Here is an 18,381-nt window from a genome sequence, read left to right as displayed (position 1 = left end):
CCACTTAGGGGAAGTACCTAGAGTAGTAAAATTCATTAAGAGACAGAAAGTAGAATGGTGGTTGCAGAGGCTGGGGGAGGAAGAAACGGGGACTTGTCATTTAATGGATAACAGAGGTTCAGTTTTGCAAGATGAAAAGAGTTCTCACGGGGCGTCTGGGTGGCTCAGTCGTTAAGCGTCTGCCTTCGGCTCAGGTCATGATCCCAGGACTCTGGGATCGAGCCCCACATCGGGCTCCCTGTTCCGCGGGAAGCCTGCTTCTCCCTCTTCCACTCCCCCTGCTTGTGTTCCCTCTCTCACTGTGTCTCTCTCTCCATCAAATAAATAAATAAAATTTAAAAAAAAAAGATGAAAAGAGTTCTGGAAATTGGTTATATAACAGTGTGAACATACCTAATGTTATCGAACTGTACACGTAAAGGTTAAGGCGGCAAATTTTGTTATGTATATTTTACCACAATTAAAAAAAGAAAGAGTATATACTGAATGAGTCCATTTATCTAAAAATGTAGAAAATGTGAGCTAATCTATAGTGACAGAAAGTATCAGTGGCTGTCAGGGCACAAGGAGGGTAGAGTGAAGGGAGGAGACAGGAAAAAGGAATTCCAAAGGGGGTACGAAGAAACTTTTGGGCGTGACAGATCCATTCACTATCTTATTATGAGAATTCACAGATATAAACATACATCACAACATATCAAATAGTACACTTTAAATAAGTGCTGCTTATAGTATGTCAATCTTATCTCAATAAAGCTGTTTTTCTAAGAAAAAGGAAAAATAGAAAAAATAAAAATGGGTAAATGGGATGTACTAATAAAAATTAGCATAAAGCCAGGGTGCCTGGGTGGCTCAGTCAGCTGAGCATCCAACTCTTGATTTCAGCTCAGGTCATGACATGATCTCAGGGTTATGAGATCGAGCCCCACATTGGGCTCCATGCTCAAGGTGGGAGTCTACTTGAGATTCTCTCCCTCCACCTGCCCCCCCCACCCCTGCTCACACACTCTCTCACTCTCTAAAAGAAGTAATTAATTTTAAAAAATTAGTGTAAAGGGGCACCTGGGTGGCTTAGTCGTTAAGCGTCTGCCTTTGGCTCAGGTCATGGTCCCAGGGTCCTGGGATAGAGCCCCGCATTGGGCTCCCTGCTTGGTGGGAAGCCGGCTTCTCCCTCTCCCACTCCCCCTGCTTGTGTTCCCTCTCTCACTATGTCTCTGTCAAATAAATAAAATCTTCAAAAAAAATTAGTGTAAAGCCTTACCTCATCATCAATCTTCATCTGGAAATCTTCCTCATTTTCTTCTTCTGGAGCAAAAAAGGACTTCTCACCATAGCCAGCATCCTGAAAGAGCACAAATCTAAGCACAAACCAATCAATAAATCGGAAAACACAAAGTACAAGTTTCATTAAGTACCAAGTACAGAATATCAAAGTACATTTTTGCATACAGAATGGATTCTGTAAAGTCTTCACTGTCTCTGTCACCACTCTACATCCTTAGGCTATCAGAAGATATATTACATTTCAGGGAACTTGCCAGCTGATATATGGATAGTTAAGGCCCATAAAGGAAGCTAAGTAGAGATGCTCATTACTGCAGACTCACTAACTCAGTGGTATAGCTGCACTATCTCACCCCGGCTAGATCTTTCCTGTTTGGGCCTGAGAAGGATATTGTGCTTCTCTATAGCACATGTCCAGCACCATCACCTCTGCCCACCTGGAAGGCTATGGAAAACAACCTTGAAGTATCTGCCCTATTTACATACCTGTCCTGTAAAGAACAAAGTTTAAAGTCACCACCCAAATGGATGAAACAATATGCCCTAAGTCCCTCGTTAAGCCTTCCCAATGATACTTAGCTATGCTGTAGTTTTCCTCAGAACCAACATACACAGAGTACCTCAGAGCCTGAATTTTTAAGTAACCGGTTAATAATCTAGTAAGCATTGTTTCTAAGCCAGTGAGGACAGTCTTCATCCTCATCTCTCTGAAACAAACGCATGGGCACAGGCAGCGCCTAAAAGGAAGGTGTTCACCTTCAGTCGCTGCTCTGCAGCTATCATGCTATAATAAGCACAGCACTGCTCTGGAGACACCATAGCTCTGATCTCCTCTTCAGTTGGTAAACGAAAATCAGACTTCAACACCCACCAGTTTGAGTCCATCCCTAGAAAAAGTAGAGAGAATGAGACCATTCTGCATTCCAAAGGCCCTTCCACTGACAGCAACAAGGATAACAAACCGAGACTGAACCACGCAATGTCCCAGAAGCTCTAGCCACAGTTAGCCTGACTGCCGAAGAAAACCCCTGCTGCTAGGTTTCCTGCACCTCATGACATCGAACATACAATGAATTTCCTGGCAGGCACAAATCAAAACACAATCAGAGCCTCCATAATTAGATTTACTACTTCCCTCTTTTGATGACTATCAATTTCTAAATCTGTGAGCTGTATGCTTATCCTTTCATTGAAAGCCATTAATTCCTTTCTTAGAAAGAGACAGAAAGAACAAATAATTAGTCACAAGTGATGACCTGTGCGTTTGAAGTCAGCGCAGAGCTTTAGCCTCTTCCGGATGCTACTTTCTGAGTGAGAAGGAAAGGCTTTTTTTATATCTTCCATTCGGATCCGCCGTGGTCGATCTTTACTCTTCCAGAAGAGGCGGTAAATAAAAACCTGCCCAACAAACCGAATGTTTTTCATTTGGCAAAACAGAGGACAAAAGTGCTCACCAGGGCTCCTTCCCCTGCTAAGCCCCTATGTATTTTGATCTTTCCTGATGTGCCCCCAAATCCACAATACCGTTATGTGCATCCTGACCCACCTCCCTATTCTGACATTCTTACCTGGAGAAAGTCTCGAATATGTGTATTAGCCCTTTTGGAGTTGGGCCCAGGAACTTCAAACAAGGGGCACTGCTGGCCGACCACAAAAATATCCACTAATTCCCGAATATAGTAACCTTGTCTTGTCCGAATGATAAGGAAGTCAGTTTCTGGCATCTTATGAAGGTAAATTGGGGCACGAAAAAGATTGTTCTCAAATGCCTACCAAAAGTAAAAACACAAAAGTTATATACAAAGAAGCCCTAGGAAATTTAGTCAACTAAGGAGAAAGGAAAATCAAGCTTGTTTGCTCTCCATCCCCATAATGCCGTCTAAAACCTATCCAGTAATATAAACAAACTGGAATACGGGATGTCAAACAGGATTAGAAAGTAAATTTTTACCCACTGGCTACCTTTAAGAGTCAGTAGTAGGGAAACTACAGGATTTGGATTCAGATGACACTGACTCTGCTACTCACTGTATGATGTCAGATTAGTTATTTAATATCTCTGAGCTTAACTGTCCTCATCTACAAAATAGAGATACTTTAAAATGCCTATACCTTGCAGGACTGCTATGATTATATACGACAATGACTCCATAAACTAACAAGTACTATATTACTACCCTAGGCCCAGCATAGCTCCTGACAGAACGTAGGTAACACCAAAACATTTGTTAAATAAATTAATAAAATGACAAAACCAAAACTAATGGGAGTAGAAAGTGTGCTAGAAAAGACAGACTAAACACACAGGACAGAAACATTTGAGCTTAAGTAGCAGCCAGATAGGGACCAATCAAGCCTGTGATTCGAGAGAAAGACTTCCCGGAAAATCAGAAAGGAGGACAGAAACGAAGAAAACCTTCAATATATGGATGTGGATAGAAAATTCTAAGTGTGGGGGGAAGAAAAGAAAATTTTAAGCGTGAAATGGGGAGAAAAACAGAATTACAGAAGATAAAAGAGGGTTTTCTTTAAAGATTTTATTTATTTATTTGACAGAGAGCGGGAGAGAGAGTGAGAGAAAGCACAAGCAGGGGGAGCAGCAGAGGGAGAGGAAGAAGCAGACTCCCCACTGAGCAGGGAGCCTGATGCAATGTGGGCCTCAATCCCAGGACCCCGGGATCATGACCTGAGCCAAAGGCAGACGCTTAACCAATTGAGCCACCCAGGCACCCCGATAAAAGAGGATCTTTAAGATACTATAAAAGTAGCCACAACAGAAAGTTATAGGGAGAGGAAGGCCAGGAACAGTCTAAAGATGCTTTGGGAGAATAAGCAATAGTAGTAATAGAATACACTAGATGTAAGAGGAGGAAAAGTGGTTAAGACTACCAAGAGAAATGGAGGACAAAAAAACAAGGTAGGACAGTGCTAGAGATGTCCTCACATCATTCGTGCACCTCTGTACTTCCCTTTAACAAAACATGTAAAAGCTGTTATCAGAGGGCCTCTCTACACCCATCAGAACAAAAGGAGGGGGGGCAGGAAACACTTTACTATGGCTAAGGACTGTAAATGGCATGGTTCAGGTGTGCTTTAATACCTCAAAATGATCATGACTAATACAATGAAAATACACCAATTCTGCAGATACACATTAAATACTCATTAATTAACTACAGTAAATTATTAATCCCAGGTTGACTTCCGTATGCCACCCAGATGTTTCTGGACTTCTTACCAGTGTGTGTTTTCCAAAAACTATTTCAAATTTAGTTTACAAATAACATTATTAGGAGCCAGTTTTAAAAAAAAAGATCAAAAGAAAATGTGGGGACTATAATCATTTGGGGATTATACTGATCCTCCCCATACTTCATATATAAATAGTACCTCAATCAACTAGAATTGGCTCTTTCTGGGCTCACGAGCTCCTCACCCGTCAAGTTCCTTAGGAAAGAGTTGTTAACAGGAAAGAATCCCTCACCTGCAGTAATTGGCCAGGATGGAGAGAGCCCAGGAAGGGAGATGTATGGCAGTAAACAGTTTCTCCGTATTTACAATCTGGGGCTCCAGGATCTTTTCCAGGTTTCTAGAAGGGACACAGAAGACCCAGTTACTATCACAGACTAGAATCAATAAACCTACACAAAATATTCCTTGAGCATAGCATTTCAGCAATATTACCCACTACAAAAAAGATACCATTTCTTTCTCCCAAAAAATTTACAGCATAAAAAAGACAAAATATATGTTCGCAGACTATTGCTGGATATGTAATGACAACTATATTAGTAACAAATGTTTTCTCAGACACTCACCCGCTTATAGTAGTTTTTTATCTTGGTTGCCATGCCAACCTGCATCATTAATGGTCCATTTTCCTCACTGTATTCTGCAAGAATAAGATCTCCATCTTTGCCTGTGAGGTCCTGAGGTGTGCGCATAAAAAACATCTCTCCACCACCAGAAGCTTGTCTCTCTTGTTCTCTCATCTGCCCAGAACAAAGAGAATACAGTTCAGCTCCTGACAGGACGAGAACTGCAAACTGATGTTCATTCTGGGACTATGACACCAAAAATGAAGGCAGACGCTTAACCGACTGAGCCACCCAGGCACCCCCTGAATCATTTTTGAAAGCTGCAGTCATCATGACACTTCACCCTTAAGTATTTTCACATGCATCCCCTAAGAATAAGGATATTCTCCTAAATAACTATAACAACATTCCATCTGAGAAAAAAGTAATTCCCTAATATCATCGATATTAATATGTCCGTTTCCCCAATTTGTACTCTACCGTCTTTTACAGCTGTTTTGTTTTTTTTTTTTTTTTCCTAAACAGAGTTCAGTCATACCTTAGCCTTCTTTTTGATGTGTTTTAGCAAGGGCTGGACTGAGTGGGGACCTGGCTGAGAGAGTGCCCCGAAGGAGTACTTCTTCAGAGGTGGGCGATGGAACTGCCGAAGTTTGATGGGCCCCATATGGGTAGGAAAGAAGGGCTGTCTTAATTCCACAGCAGGAATCGAGTGCTAAGACAGGAAATACAGGGTTCAAATTAAATACTAACTCCAGCCTAGGCAAGATTTACCCATATCCTCCATCAAAACAAGGCAGTGTTTCCCATCCATCACAGAAAAAAATGCTACCTGTACCTGGATAATATTTCCTCCAAAGGTGCCTCGAAGACCCTGCTGCTTAGGGTAGTAATATTCATCATTGGAGAGATTCCATGGATCTTTCACTTCTGGCTGAGACATGTTCTAATGATGGGACATCAAAGTGATATCAAATAAACCTTAGTCAGACTACCCGTCTCCCATTACCTTTCTCTGTTCTTCTAAACACCCTGGGGTCCCCTCTCCCTCCGCAGACCTGCTGTGGTTCCTCTTTGATGACCCCCGTTTTCCCTAACAGAATTCGACTCTTCTTCAGAGATGATTCCTTCTTACTTTCCTTGGAAGGAGAGTTGGAGGTGGCCTCTTCCTTTTCGTCAGGAATTTCTAAGGATGAAACAAACATCCACTCTGGAGATACTATCCCTGAAGATTCACCTTCCCAACAGATATCTTTGCACTTCCTAACCAGATCTCTTATCCCACCCCAGACCACTTCTAGTAGGTGATTCAAACAAACTACACTCCTGGAATCTCAAAGGTACTACTTTTCAATATTCCTACATTATGAGTTTTCCCTAAGCAAAACAGAAATACTAGAAACAGCCACAACTTTGCTCGCTCAACTGCTACCTAAAAGTTCTAGTCTTTTTAATTTATTTTTAAAAGTAGGCTCCACACCCAATAGGAGGTTGAAACTCACGACCCTGAGATCAAGAGTCACCTCTCCACTGAATGAGCCAGCCAGGTGCCCCCGAGAAGCTTCTAGTCTTGACCTTCCCAATCTTTCTGATCTCCCCCTGTCCCTTGACATTAGCAGCAAGCTGTCAATTATGGAGAAGGAACACTGGTCCCTGCCAATAGCATACCCAAAATGAGGTTCTCATCATTGGGATCAAGTGTCAAAACAGGAGGTTCCAACAGCCGGGGCATGGCCTGAGCATCCCAAATGATATTGTCCTCCCAGCGTCCATACACCAGCTCCTCATTGTCAATGGGAAAGATAGAGTACCAAGGCTTGTCATCATCCAGGGTGGCTGCAAAACCTACTCAGAAGAGGAGGAAACACTCAATGAGACAAAACAACTATGCCCCCCCTTTTTTCCTTAAAGATTTTTTATTTATTTATTTGACAGAGAGAGAGAGACAGCAAGAGAGGGAACACAAGCAGGGGGAGTGGGAGAGGGAGAAGCAGGCTTCCCGCTGAGCAGAGAGCCCAACACGGGGCTCGATCCCAGGACCCTGGGATCATGACCTGAGCCGAAGGCAGACACTTAAGGACTGAGCCACCCAGGCGCCCCAACTATGCCCCTTTCAATCATGATTCCAGCAAAGGGAAAAAGAGCAAATGTTAGTAAAGTTATTCATGCTGCTACTGAAAAGGAGCCTAGTGCATACAGTGTATTTCTCCCTTTAAAAATAGTTGCAGACAAAATGTTCACTGCAATATTTTTCATAAGACTCAAAATTTAAACAGCCAAGTGTGTTTAATAAGGGACTGGCTAAAGAAATCGTGGTAATAAACGATATGGTAAAATATACTAACAATAAATGCTAGTAAGATATATATAAAAAATACAGTAACTATTGGTGAATTATGAAAACATCCATTTAAGAATACAATGCAGCCAGCAAAGCTTTTAGATAGAACGAGAGAAGGAAAAAAACCTCTTCCTTAGATTTAAGAATCAAGACATTTTTGTTTTCCTCCAGATTATAAAAGTAATCCAGGGTAACTGAAGGGAAATACAGAAAAATATAAAGGAAACTGAAGCTGTCTGTGATCTCACAAACCAGAAATAACCACTGTGAATCCCATAGTGCATTTCCTTTCAGTCAGCTTTCTATGATTATATAGTGTGCTTTTTTTTTCCCACTTACAAAACAGGTTATCATATATGCCACTTTATGTTTTTTTTACTTGAGTTTCCCATGTCATTAAACATTTTTATGAAAAACTTTGAATGACATAGAATAATACTGTTATCAAGTGAAAAGCACAGTATACAAAACTGTCTACAGAAATGAGCTCAACTACATACACACACAGAAGACAGAAAACCAAAGTACACCGAAAAGTTAAAAGTCGATCATCTCTGGATAGCTGGATTATCAGTGATTTTTGACACTGTCTTCTATTTTCAAAGTTCTCTACATTAAGCATGACATACCTTTTTTTTTTCTTTTTGCATACTTAAGGAGAGAAAAAGCAAATTCTAGCATGATAAAGACAAAGGGGCTGGCTTTAAAAACATAAGTAGACCATAGAGAAAAAGCCTTGTTCTAGTTCGGAAAGACCATTAACTTCAAAGTGGTTTTCACATTTTTCTAATGAGAAATCAGAGTCCACCCTAGCTTGTAAATAGTGTACAACTTCGGGGCGCCTGGATGGCTCAGTTGTTAAGCATCTGCCTTAGGCTCAGGTCATGATCCCAGGGTCCTGGGATCGAGCCCCGTGTTGGGCTCTCTGCTCAGCGGGAAGCCTGCTTCTCCCTCTCCCACTCCCCCTGCTTGTGTTCCTTCTCTCGCTGTGTCTCTGTCAAATAAATAAATCAATCTTAAAAAAAAAAGTGTACAACTGATTACGGACTAGAATCAGGGCTCAGGTTGAAACCATTCTGCTGCCCCTCAGCAGCAGCAGAGAGCACAGCTGAACCCCCTCAGGATGATGGAGATGAAGGGCAGTGTGCTAGACACGGCCGGCACAGAAGCGCACCTTGCTGAACATTGTAGGCCATGGCATTCCTGGTCATGCTGGAAGGCAGCCAGCCTGCCAGGCTTGCACGCTGAGGTTTTGTTCCTTTGTGTTTGACATCTTCCCCATCCCAGATGATATCATCTTCCCAATGCAGCTGTGTCACCATCAGGAAGTTTTCATCAGCCAGAAGGTCAGCGCTGTTTTCCTCAAGTTTCCTGAAGTCCTACAGAAACGGAGAAGGAATAACAAATCCCTGAATGGTCACTGGTCAAAGTTCCCACTCCAGATCCCCCATCAGACACATTGAATGTGGTCCCTGACTTGAAAGAACCTGATGATGGAGCAATGTCTGCCTCTTCCCACTCCTGGTCCAGCGCAGCACTCACTGTCCAAACAGAACCCTTGCAATCGGGCCTAGTTGCCAGAGCGACATACCTCAACAAGCACAAGGCTTAGAACCTCCATCTCTCACCGAAGACACCCTGCCCGGTATCTCCCCAACTAGAAAGCAAAGTTAAGTAAAACGGAGAGAGGGCCCTGGGCACAGATGCCTTTCTTACATATCAGCGTCGCTTACCTCCATCACTCTACATTTCATCACAGGTTCGTGGTCCATTTTTCTCAGTTTGAAGCCATAATCAAACCCACTGCCATCTTCAGGGACACCCAGCATATCATACCACAGTCGAGCAGGCCCGTAACGCCACTCAGCCACTCTTGGTTTGGTATCGGTCACTTTATCTGTATCTCCAGTGGACTGGGAAAACTTGGACTCAACAGGAGCCATCATTGTAATCTGTAACAGAACAAAGCAGGAGGGGAGGAGGCTTTCCTGATCCCAGATGTCCCAGGGCTAGAGGGAGTCCACAGTCAGGAAGGGAAGTCAGAGGAACTATAAGGATGACTCTTCAACAGGACTGGAATTAGAATGGGAACAATGGAGCTAGATCAGGGCACACTCTGCCTATCATTCAAACTCCTATTCACCAGCGTGTGTACCACCAACTGCAGGCCCGCAATACTTTTCTACTCTAATAGGGAAGGAACAGCCACTAAGACCGAACTCACGATTACTTGTTCATAATCAGCACAAGACTCTGCCTGCTAAGGTGGTATTTCCAATTTAGACATAAGCTAGGGAGAACTCATTTGTTCCTCTAGTAAGTCTCAATCCCAGGTCTCTATTTTGCCTACTTCATCATCAGAGAGACACTGCTCTGGAGGTGGTGGTGGAGCGTAGTCATAGTTCCACAAAGACTTCTGGCTGACTTCTGACTCTACTGAGCACTCCACCTCCTGGATCTGCTCTTCCTGTATCAGCTCCCGGTGCTTCTTTTTCCTCTTTCTCCGAGCACTCCGCCAAACAGATGGGACGTTCTTCCCTGGTCCGAAAAGACGTAGGAAGCGTAATACCTAGAACACAGAGACTCAAAGACTCAATTATCAGATAGGAAAACAGCAGCATCCGGGTCTGCAAACTCCCTTGAGGGGTCTACTCGGCTGTGGAGGAGGGACTGAGGAGTGCTGAACTCAGAGTTACAACATCTACCAAGGAAGTAAAGAAGCATCCCTTAACAATTTGGACTAGTTCTTTTAAGGCAACAAGGACAATTTCTAACGAGAACTACATAAATCACAAGTATTATCATCAGTGCATACGACTTTTTAAAAAAGACCCAATACAATGTCATTGAATAAGAAAACTTTTAGATCTTATCCATTCTATATTCAGTATCTTAGCAACAGAGCTCAGCATTTAGGAGAGGTCAGTGGTTTGCAATGTGGGCATTCTCCACGGAAAGTACCTTCCCAGGCCGAAATTCCGGGAAAAGTTCTGTGACGCTCGGCAACAGCTTGGTGGCATCATGCTGCATAATCCCAGCCAATGGTAGGGTCAGCTTTCCATCTTCAGATTCTGCCTGTGTTGCTTCTTGAGGTCCCATCTCAGATTCTGAGTCAGAGGAACTACTGAAGTCCACTTTCTCTGAGGCCAAAGAGGAAGGGGCAATGATGGAGGGCAAGATGATGCCTTCTCCATCCTCAGACACTGCAACAAGGAAGAGAAACCCCTTTGGCATGTAACTGTGAGCATATTTCCTCCGATTCAGCCAGTACCCACTCTAGGCTATATGCATGGCTCAGTGGCAGGGGATATAGTTCCAAGCACCCAGATCACTAGGTATGCAACCCAGAAAACTCATTCCAACTCATTATCTCCCACCATCCCCAACTCACCTTGTACCCGGTACCCTAGGGTTGTGATGAGAGAAAACAAACACTATTACTACATTTACTACTTTCTATACATATATTAAAGGAATGTGATCAATAGCAAAACTATATGACACTTTTATACCAATCGGGCCTTATCATTTCTAGTTCGGGGACCCATAAACTGAAGAATTTTTTTTTAAGCCCACAGGATGATAATGAAATTGTTTAACATAAAATAAGATCCAGGACATAAAGTTATCAGATGTTATTTAGCCTGCAGACTAATGCAGAAATGGTGAAAACTCTAACAGGAGAAATTTAGGCTAACATAATTCTCAAAATACAGGAGATGAAAAGCACTGCTTTCCGCAATCTCCTAGCCTAGGACAGAGTTACTAGTGGCCGACAGAGGAAAGGTGGAGAAGATCACTAAAGCCCTTGCCTTGGAAATCTCTGAATCTGGTAGTTGGCTCTACGTGATTTATGCACATTCTAGGATGCCTTCTCCATTTAATCCTTTCTTTTAAAGAAAGTCATCTAGACAGGTAGTTTCCAAATACTAGCATGCAGATCAGTTGCATCAGCAATGACTGGGAGAACACCTGGAAATTCCTGGGCTCTATCCCAGATCTTCAGAATCAGACTCTCTGGGTGAGTCAGAAATCTGTATATTTTTTTTTTTAAAGGCTTGGGATGATTGTGATGGGCAGCCAGATTTGAGAACCACTGATGTAAACTACTTTTTCTTGAGTACCTGTTAAAATACTGTTGCCAAATGTTTTAAAAGTAAAACTTCCCTTTGACGTTAACATTTGAAAATTGTATGAATCACTTCCAGAAGTTGTATCCTCTCCTAACAGCTTAATCATTATTAATAGCTCCCTATGGGTATGTCAAAAGCCTAGATCTATGAATGGAACTTTTCCTTGGACAAAAGAAGACAGTCTCTACTTACCACCAGCAAGAGCATCCTGGTCCTTATCCTTCTTCATTGGTCCTGGAGGTGGAGGTGGAGGAGGCATCAACTTGCAGTCAATGTCTTCACAATCAGCATCATAGTCATCTTCATCATAATCTAATGAAACCAGCAAGATGATCTCCTCAACATCCAGAAGGTCGCACAACAGCCCCGAGTTTGTTACGCAAGAATTTAAAGCACCACATGAAACACTATACAGATCCCTTAAGAACACACAGGAGGTGCAGCTTCGCCTTCAGAAAGAGATGATGACACAGTATCACCAAATACTAGAACACTATGTATACCTCATATAGAAACTGAGGGAGGTCCCAAGAACCGTTTAAAACCTTTGTTCCTTCTCCCGATCAAATCCTATTTGATTTTTTATTTTCATCCTGCTCAATCTCATAATTGAATTTAACATTCTTCCTTCTCTGTCAGTTTCCTTTAAGACTAAACTTTCTCTCTTCCCACTCCCCAAATCTTTGACACACTTTTTTTGTCTACCTTCTGCAGTTTGTTAAGTCTTTTCACTGCCCTTTAATCTCTGGCATCACTTAACACCTGACAGTGAACACTCTTTTATTCCTCTACACAAGCTCCATTCTCTTACTCAAGAATCACCCTTATCCAGATTAAGCCCAGATCTGTAGGTCTTGCCCTGACTTACCCCTCTACAGTCACACCGCATGTTCTGCCGCCTAAAGAACCTTTCCACTCAAGGGCACCTGGGTGGTGCAGTCGGTTAAGTGTCTGCCTTCAGCTCTGGTCATGAGCCCAGGGTCCTGGGATGGAGCCCCGCATCAGGCTCCCTACTCAGCAGGGAGTCTGCTTCCCCCTCTCCCTCTGCCTCCTTCCCCTGCTCATGCTCTGTCCCTGTCTCTCTCTCTCTCTCTCAAATAAATAAACTAAAAATATATATTTTTTTAAAAAGAACCTTTCCACTCAGATATTCCACAATTGCATCTCTCATCACACTGAAATATCCTTCTCCTCTTTAAAACTCCCTTTCCTGGGCGCCTGGGTGGCTCAGTTGGTTAAGCGACTGCCTTCGGCTCAGGTCATGATCCTGGAGTCCCGGGATCGAGTCCCGCATCGGGCTCCCTGCTCGGCAGGGAGTCTGCTTCTCCCTCTGACCCTCCTCCCTCTCATGCTCTCTGTCTCTCATTCTCTCTGTCTCAAATAAATAAATAAAATCTTAAAAAAAAAAATAAAAAAAAAATAAAACTCCCTTTCCTTACTATCAATACCACCTCCAGCCTCATTTTCCCAGCTTACGACTTTAAGTCTCCTGTCTCCTCCATCAATCTCTTACCCCCCAACACAGCTTTTCCAATCATTAATAGTAGTCATTACAGCAACTTCCATTTACTTAGCTCCCATTATATGCCAAGTACCTGTAGTTATTTTATCTATAATCCTCCCAAGAATGTTGGCAAAGTAGGAATTATTCTGAGATAGTGAAATGACTTACTCAGGGTCACAAAGTTTTTTGTTTTTTGTTTTTTTTAGATTTTATTTATTTGAGACAGAGAGAATGAGAGAGAGAGAGCACATGAGAGGGGGGAGGGTCAGAGGGAGAAGCAGGCTCCCTGCCGAGCAGGGAGCCCGATGCGGGACTCCATCCGGGGACTCCAGGATCATGACCTGAGCCGAAGGCAGTCGCTTAACCAACTGAGCCACCCAGGCGCCCCAGGGTCACAAAGTTTTAAATGACAAAGTAAGGCTGGTTGAACAACAAAGCCTATACTCTTTCCAATGTACTTCCTCACTTACCAAGTCCTACTGATGTTTTATCAGCAACTCTCAAGTTTAATTCTGCTTAGCATTTTCCACAATTGTCACCCTACTCGAGACCTTGATGACTTTACATCTAGCCTGCAAGAACAGTCTCCCAAGTTAGTCTGCCCCTTTACCCCTTTTCTAATCAAAACCCCAAAGCAACAAGTATCACTTCTCATTTTTATTTAGGAAGGAAAGGCAACTAATATTTACAGAGCATCTACCATGACACCGTACTATGTAGGTGCTTTCAGTCCCCGTGATAATGAACTTAAATTCCCACATAAGACCCATTAATGAGGTATTATCACCTTTATTCCAGACTAGAAAACTGAGGTTTTATTACAAATCCAAGCCTCAAAGACTGAGCAACTTTCCCAGGTTCAAACTAAATATGGTGCTGGGACTTGAACCTATCATTCTGACTCCAAAGTCCATTTTCTTTTCATTATACCACCCTGCCCCTTACTCAACAATCAATGTTGATATACAATCCTTTATGACATCAAATCCCAAGTAAGGCATATGTACAAGTGCTGTCAAATTACTCTATCCTTGGTCCTTGCTATCTAGCGGTATGTTTTCCAGTCCTTTCAAGAAAACCTGCTGGCCAAGTCCCCCTGCACCTATTCCTTATTTCTATCTCCAAACCTTTAGACAAGCCATGTTTTCAAACCAAAATGCCCTGCTGCTTCCTCTCCATGAAACCCTTTCAAACTTTTGCTCAAAATTCACCTCCATGACATCTTTTCTAATGACCTCCACCCACTTCCAATTATTCCAAAGAATCCTTGTAAATCAAGCCATGTGAAGGGGCCAATGCCAGAGAAGGAAGAAGTTAGGACACAGGTGAAGGCACCTTCATTGAATAAGAGAACCTGGAAATAAGCATCCCAGAGTACTAAGACTACCAAATGCAGCATCCTCCTTTTCTAGGAGGTCAGCTCATAAAAACCAACTAGGACACCCCCACTCGTCCTCTTCCTTAACATCCCTAGCCAAGACAACAAACCCAAACCTGAAAATTCCAGTATTCCCTGAAAATCAGAGCTGCTACCACCTCCCCCTTAGCCTAAGCCACGGTACTCAAAAATAACAGTTCGGTACTCAAAAATAAGTTACAATATTTGTCTCAGATATTCTGTCAACCTCTTGAAATGAAATACACTACTCTATACAGAAATATGAGCTTGTAGCTGGCTTATGTCTTTTTATTATGAGTAATTATGCTTCGTGTTTGTTTATCCCATCTTCCCCAAATGATAATAATATCCCTGAGAGTGAGACCTGTATCTTCTCTTTTTCTGGGTTACCTCCTGTGTAAGTGGTATGGTTAAGTCTCGCTCTATAACAAGCACTCAAATCCATCAACTGGTCCCGAAATCTAATTCAAAGAGGTGGACAATGAACAATGAGCAACCTCATACAAAAGTGTCAAGAAGTGAGAGGTAGTGTAAGGCAGTGGAAACAATTATATATGTGTCAACTATACCTCAATTAAAAGTTGTAAAAAATTACAAGTCAAAAAAAAGGAACTATGATCAGTAGCTCTAGGTTCCAGACCACAGAACTAAGCTCAAGATCAGAAAATGGATTTTATTATCTTTGTACCATACTATCATAGTTTATAGCCCATAATAGCTCAATAAATGTCTAATAACCTGAATTATTGAATTAGTCAAGGTCTGCCACTACCTAACTTATAGAACTTTTAATAAAGTCCCACATCTTATTAAAGACCAAGTTTTCTTTATCTGTGATGAGGTTAATAATAAATAATCACTAAGAGCCCTTCTAGCTCTGATTCTATATGTAGCACCTTATACCAGGGAGAGAAACCTGTATTGTGAGCAAGCATTAAATGCATTCTGTCAGCATATAGGTGGTGAGTGATTAATAGAAGTTGAGCCAATAGGGCGCCTGTGTGGCTCAGTTGGTTACGCAGCTGCCTTCGGCTCAGGTCATGATCCTGGAGTCCCGGGATCGAGTCCCACGTCGGGCTCCCTGCTTAGCGGGGAGTCTACTTCTCCCTCTGACCCTCCCCCATCTTGTGCTCTCTCTCTCTCTCTCATTCTCTCTCTCAAATAAATAAAATCTTTAAAAAAAAAAATTGATCCAATAAATATGTGTGCTCATTTATATATGACATTGTATATACTTAATCCTCCTTGAATCACCAAGTCCTTAAGAGCAAAGACTGAGTTCAAGTAATATCTAAAACCGTGCCATGAACCCTGTAGGTACTCAAATACTAGATGATAAGGAAAGCACTATCATCCTTACTTGGCATTTACCAAGAATTTGGGGATAACCAATATGAGGAATAAACATCTGAGTATAACACTGCCCCAGAACACAAAAAAAAGACAGCAGCTCCATGGAACTGAGCTGACAAAAAGAGAGAAGCAAAGGATGGAGAGCAGGAACAATGGCAGAAAGCATACATAGAAACAAAATGGACTACACAGCAAGAAAATGAACTGGAATGCTGTACTGATGACACTAAAGAATCACCTGAGTGGCAAAGGGGCTGCAAGCTCCCCATTGTCTGCTGGTATCTTCGGCTTTCATCTTCTGCTACCTCATTGATGTCTGAATAGTCCACAGCATCTTCTGTACTCCTGATCCATCCTATAAGTAAAAGGGGGGGGGCAGGTATATCTCAACAAAAACTCTCACTCCCTTAAATAATTCCCATTGAAAAGTGTATACACAGTAAATGGCTAGCCTCCTCCCTCCTTACTCCCCATGACCCACACTTCACCTTCATCATTTACCAAGGCACCATCAGTCCCAGTCAATTCTTCATTTGCGGTGAGTTCAGTGATCAGGCTGCCCAGACCCAAAGCCCCCAAGCCTGCCAAGTGCTTCTTACACTCCTGAAAAAGGGACAGCACCAGAGTCAAAGATAACAACTAAACCTAAGCTTCCCACACCACAAGGCTTATTTCCCTGGTCCAGCACAAAGCTGTAAATCCATATTAAATAGAACTCTGCATGTGCTAAAAGGAGCATCACATTCCAGAACTGTAAAGTAAATCTTCCACTAAACTCCACATTGATCAGATCTTTATCAATATATTAAGTCCAATTTCATCACCATACTTTACTAAGAAAAGATTAGTCAAAGAACCATCACCAAGATTAAACAAATGGAACAGTAGTTCTCTGAATAAAGGCTGAGGCAAATGAGGTCCCTGGGATTAGGGAAGGGATGACAAGAACTTTTTTTGCTACCTTTTGTGTGTTTGTGTGTGATGCAGAAGAGGAATACTGATCAATATTTTTTCCTTGAGAAAATGAACCTAAATGAAAGTAGGTAAGGTCCATTTGAACACAGGAAACAATTTCATGAATGTCAGTGAAAACTGTGGAAAACTACCCAAGAAGTGCACTGGACCAGAAGGGGTCTGCCTCAAATAGTCTGAACATTCACTGTTCTAAGAACGGAGACCTGAACCACACGATTTGTCACAGGTTCTGTCCAGTCCTCTTGCTCTAGTGCCACCTCAAGTCAACGATGTCAGACAGGCAGTTTCGAGAATCTCCAAAGTCCTCAGAGCAACGGCTTAAAAGCAATATCCCTAGGTTACGCTATTTTTCCGTCTGCCTGGTTAGGATATGATCCCCAACGCCACCCACATCAGCGCCCCTGACCTACGAGGGCTTGCCTAGAGTCCTCTCTTCTTCCCACCCTCACCCAGAACGGAGCCTCCACACTCTACGTTATGCACGCTCTACTAGAACAGTGTCCGCTTCTCATTTCCTCTCCTCTTTACGTTAACCGCGCCCTCTCCTAGGGGCTCTATTCTAAGCACCCTCTACTCTCCTCACTCAGCCGCACCACCCCCGACCCTATACACACGCCCGCCCCCTCACATCATCCAAGACGCTTTCCCCCTCCAGCTGTCCGGCTCCATTGATGTTGCCGAAAAGGAAACCGGCTAAAGAAAATGGGCCGCCTCCAGCGGAATCTTCATCGCTGTCCGTGTCTGACATGATGGCGGTGGTGGTATCACCAGAGGCTGCGGACAGCAGCAGATCCCAGCCTGGTCCCATGGACCGGAAATAAAAACATTAGTCGCCCAGAAGTGACTTACAGGGCTCCTTGACCCCACCAGACCCTACCGGAAGCGGAATAAAGGGGGGGCGGGGAATAACCGGAAAGACCGGCCGACCTACGAAAAAGAATTGGTTGCACTACTTTACTAACGGCTTTTGATTCGACCGTACGCGATCAGGAGGTTGGTTATGTGGAAAGCGGTTGGTCAAAGAAAATGTTGGGCCCCGCCCCTTCCACTAATCTGCGCATGAGCATCCCCGGTGCACCGAGTTAGAGTCACGGCTGTTCCTCCAATCAAAAGAAACTGCCTGGGTCACGTAGCCTACGTTCTTCTAACCGCGGGTCACCACGCCGCGGTACGCGGAAGTAAAGGTTAGAAGCAGTCCTCCGTTCTGTCTGCGGCGTCGTTGCTTAAGGAGAAACTGGCCGTAAATTGCACTGTGCCAGAGGTACCTATCCAAGTTGTTTTGAATTGACATTTCCCCATGGAAATGGAGTCCCCTCCCCCTCGGTTTCTTTCGGGAAGTGTGAAAAAGATGAGTAAAAGGAACAGCCGATCCTTCACCTAGGTTCACAATTGTTAACATTTTTACAGGTTTTATTTTTTTTAAATTTCTGAGCCATTTGAAAGTAGGTTACAAATGTGATTCTCCAGCCCTAAAAATGGACATTTTTCTACATAATCACAAAATCATTATTGCATCTTTAAAAATTAACATTAAATCGTTATCATTTAACATACAGTTCGTGTTTCGTATTTAGATT

General features: G+C 42.9%; 1 protein-coding gene across 6 annotated transcripts in view; it reads right to left on the bottom strand.

Annotated features, from left to right (window-relative positions):
- TAF1 (TATA-box binding protein associated factor 1) overlaps positions 1-17,673 on the bottom strand; it is a 74,891-nt gene extending 57,218 nt beyond the window's left edge. For 4 of the 6 annotated variants that reach the window (XM_035028733.1, XM_035028736.1, XM_035028734.1 and 1 more), the window contains exons 1-18: positions 17,433-17,673; positions 16,318-16,432; positions 16,068-16,184; positions 11,766-11,885; positions 10,402-10,643; positions 9,791-10,009; positions 9,174-9,392; positions 8,615-8,819; positions 6,768-6,944; positions 6,158-6,285; positions 5,938-6,045; positions 5,641-5,814; positions 5,103-5,276; positions 4,769-4,873; positions 2,853-3,053; positions 2,541-2,682; positions 2,041-2,171; positions 1,262-1,342 (exon numbers count right to left, since the gene is read on the bottom strand). In XM_035028733.1, coding sequence (XP_034884624.1) covers positions 1,262-1,342; positions 2,041-2,171; positions 2,541-2,682; positions 2,853-3,053; positions 4,769-4,873; positions 5,103-5,276; positions 5,641-5,814; positions 5,938-6,045; positions 6,158-6,285; positions 6,768-6,944; positions 8,615-8,819; positions 9,174-9,392; positions 9,791-10,009; positions 10,402-10,643; positions 11,766-11,885; positions 16,068-16,184; positions 16,318-16,432; positions 17,433-17,612 — 2,838 coding nt within the window. In that variant the 5' untranslated portion in view covers positions 17,613-17,673. The remainder of the gene's footprint in view (positions 1-1,261; positions 1,343-2,040; positions 2,172-2,540; positions 2,683-2,852; positions 3,054-4,768; positions 4,874-5,102; positions 5,277-5,640; positions 5,815-5,937; positions 6,046-6,157; positions 6,286-6,767; positions 6,945-8,614; positions 8,820-9,173; positions 9,393-9,790; positions 10,010-10,401; positions 10,644-11,765; positions 11,886-16,067; positions 16,185-16,317; positions 16,433-17,432) is intronic. The other 2 variants (XM_035028735.1, XM_035028738.1) reach the window with 2 other exon arrangements.
- Between the last annotated feature and the right edge of the window lie 708 nt (positions 17,674-18,381).

This window comes from Mirounga leonina, unplaced genomic scaffold (genome assembly GCF_011800145.1).
Source record: "Mirounga leonina isolate KUSES-001 unplaced genomic scaffold, KU_Mleo_1.0 Mir_204, whole genome shotgun sequence".
Lineage (NCBI taxonomy): Eukaryota > Metazoa > Chordata > Mammalia > Carnivora > Phocidae > Mirounga > Mirounga leonina.
Note: the sequence above shows the minus strand (reverse complement) of the source record. Positions and strands in the feature narration are given on the sequence as shown.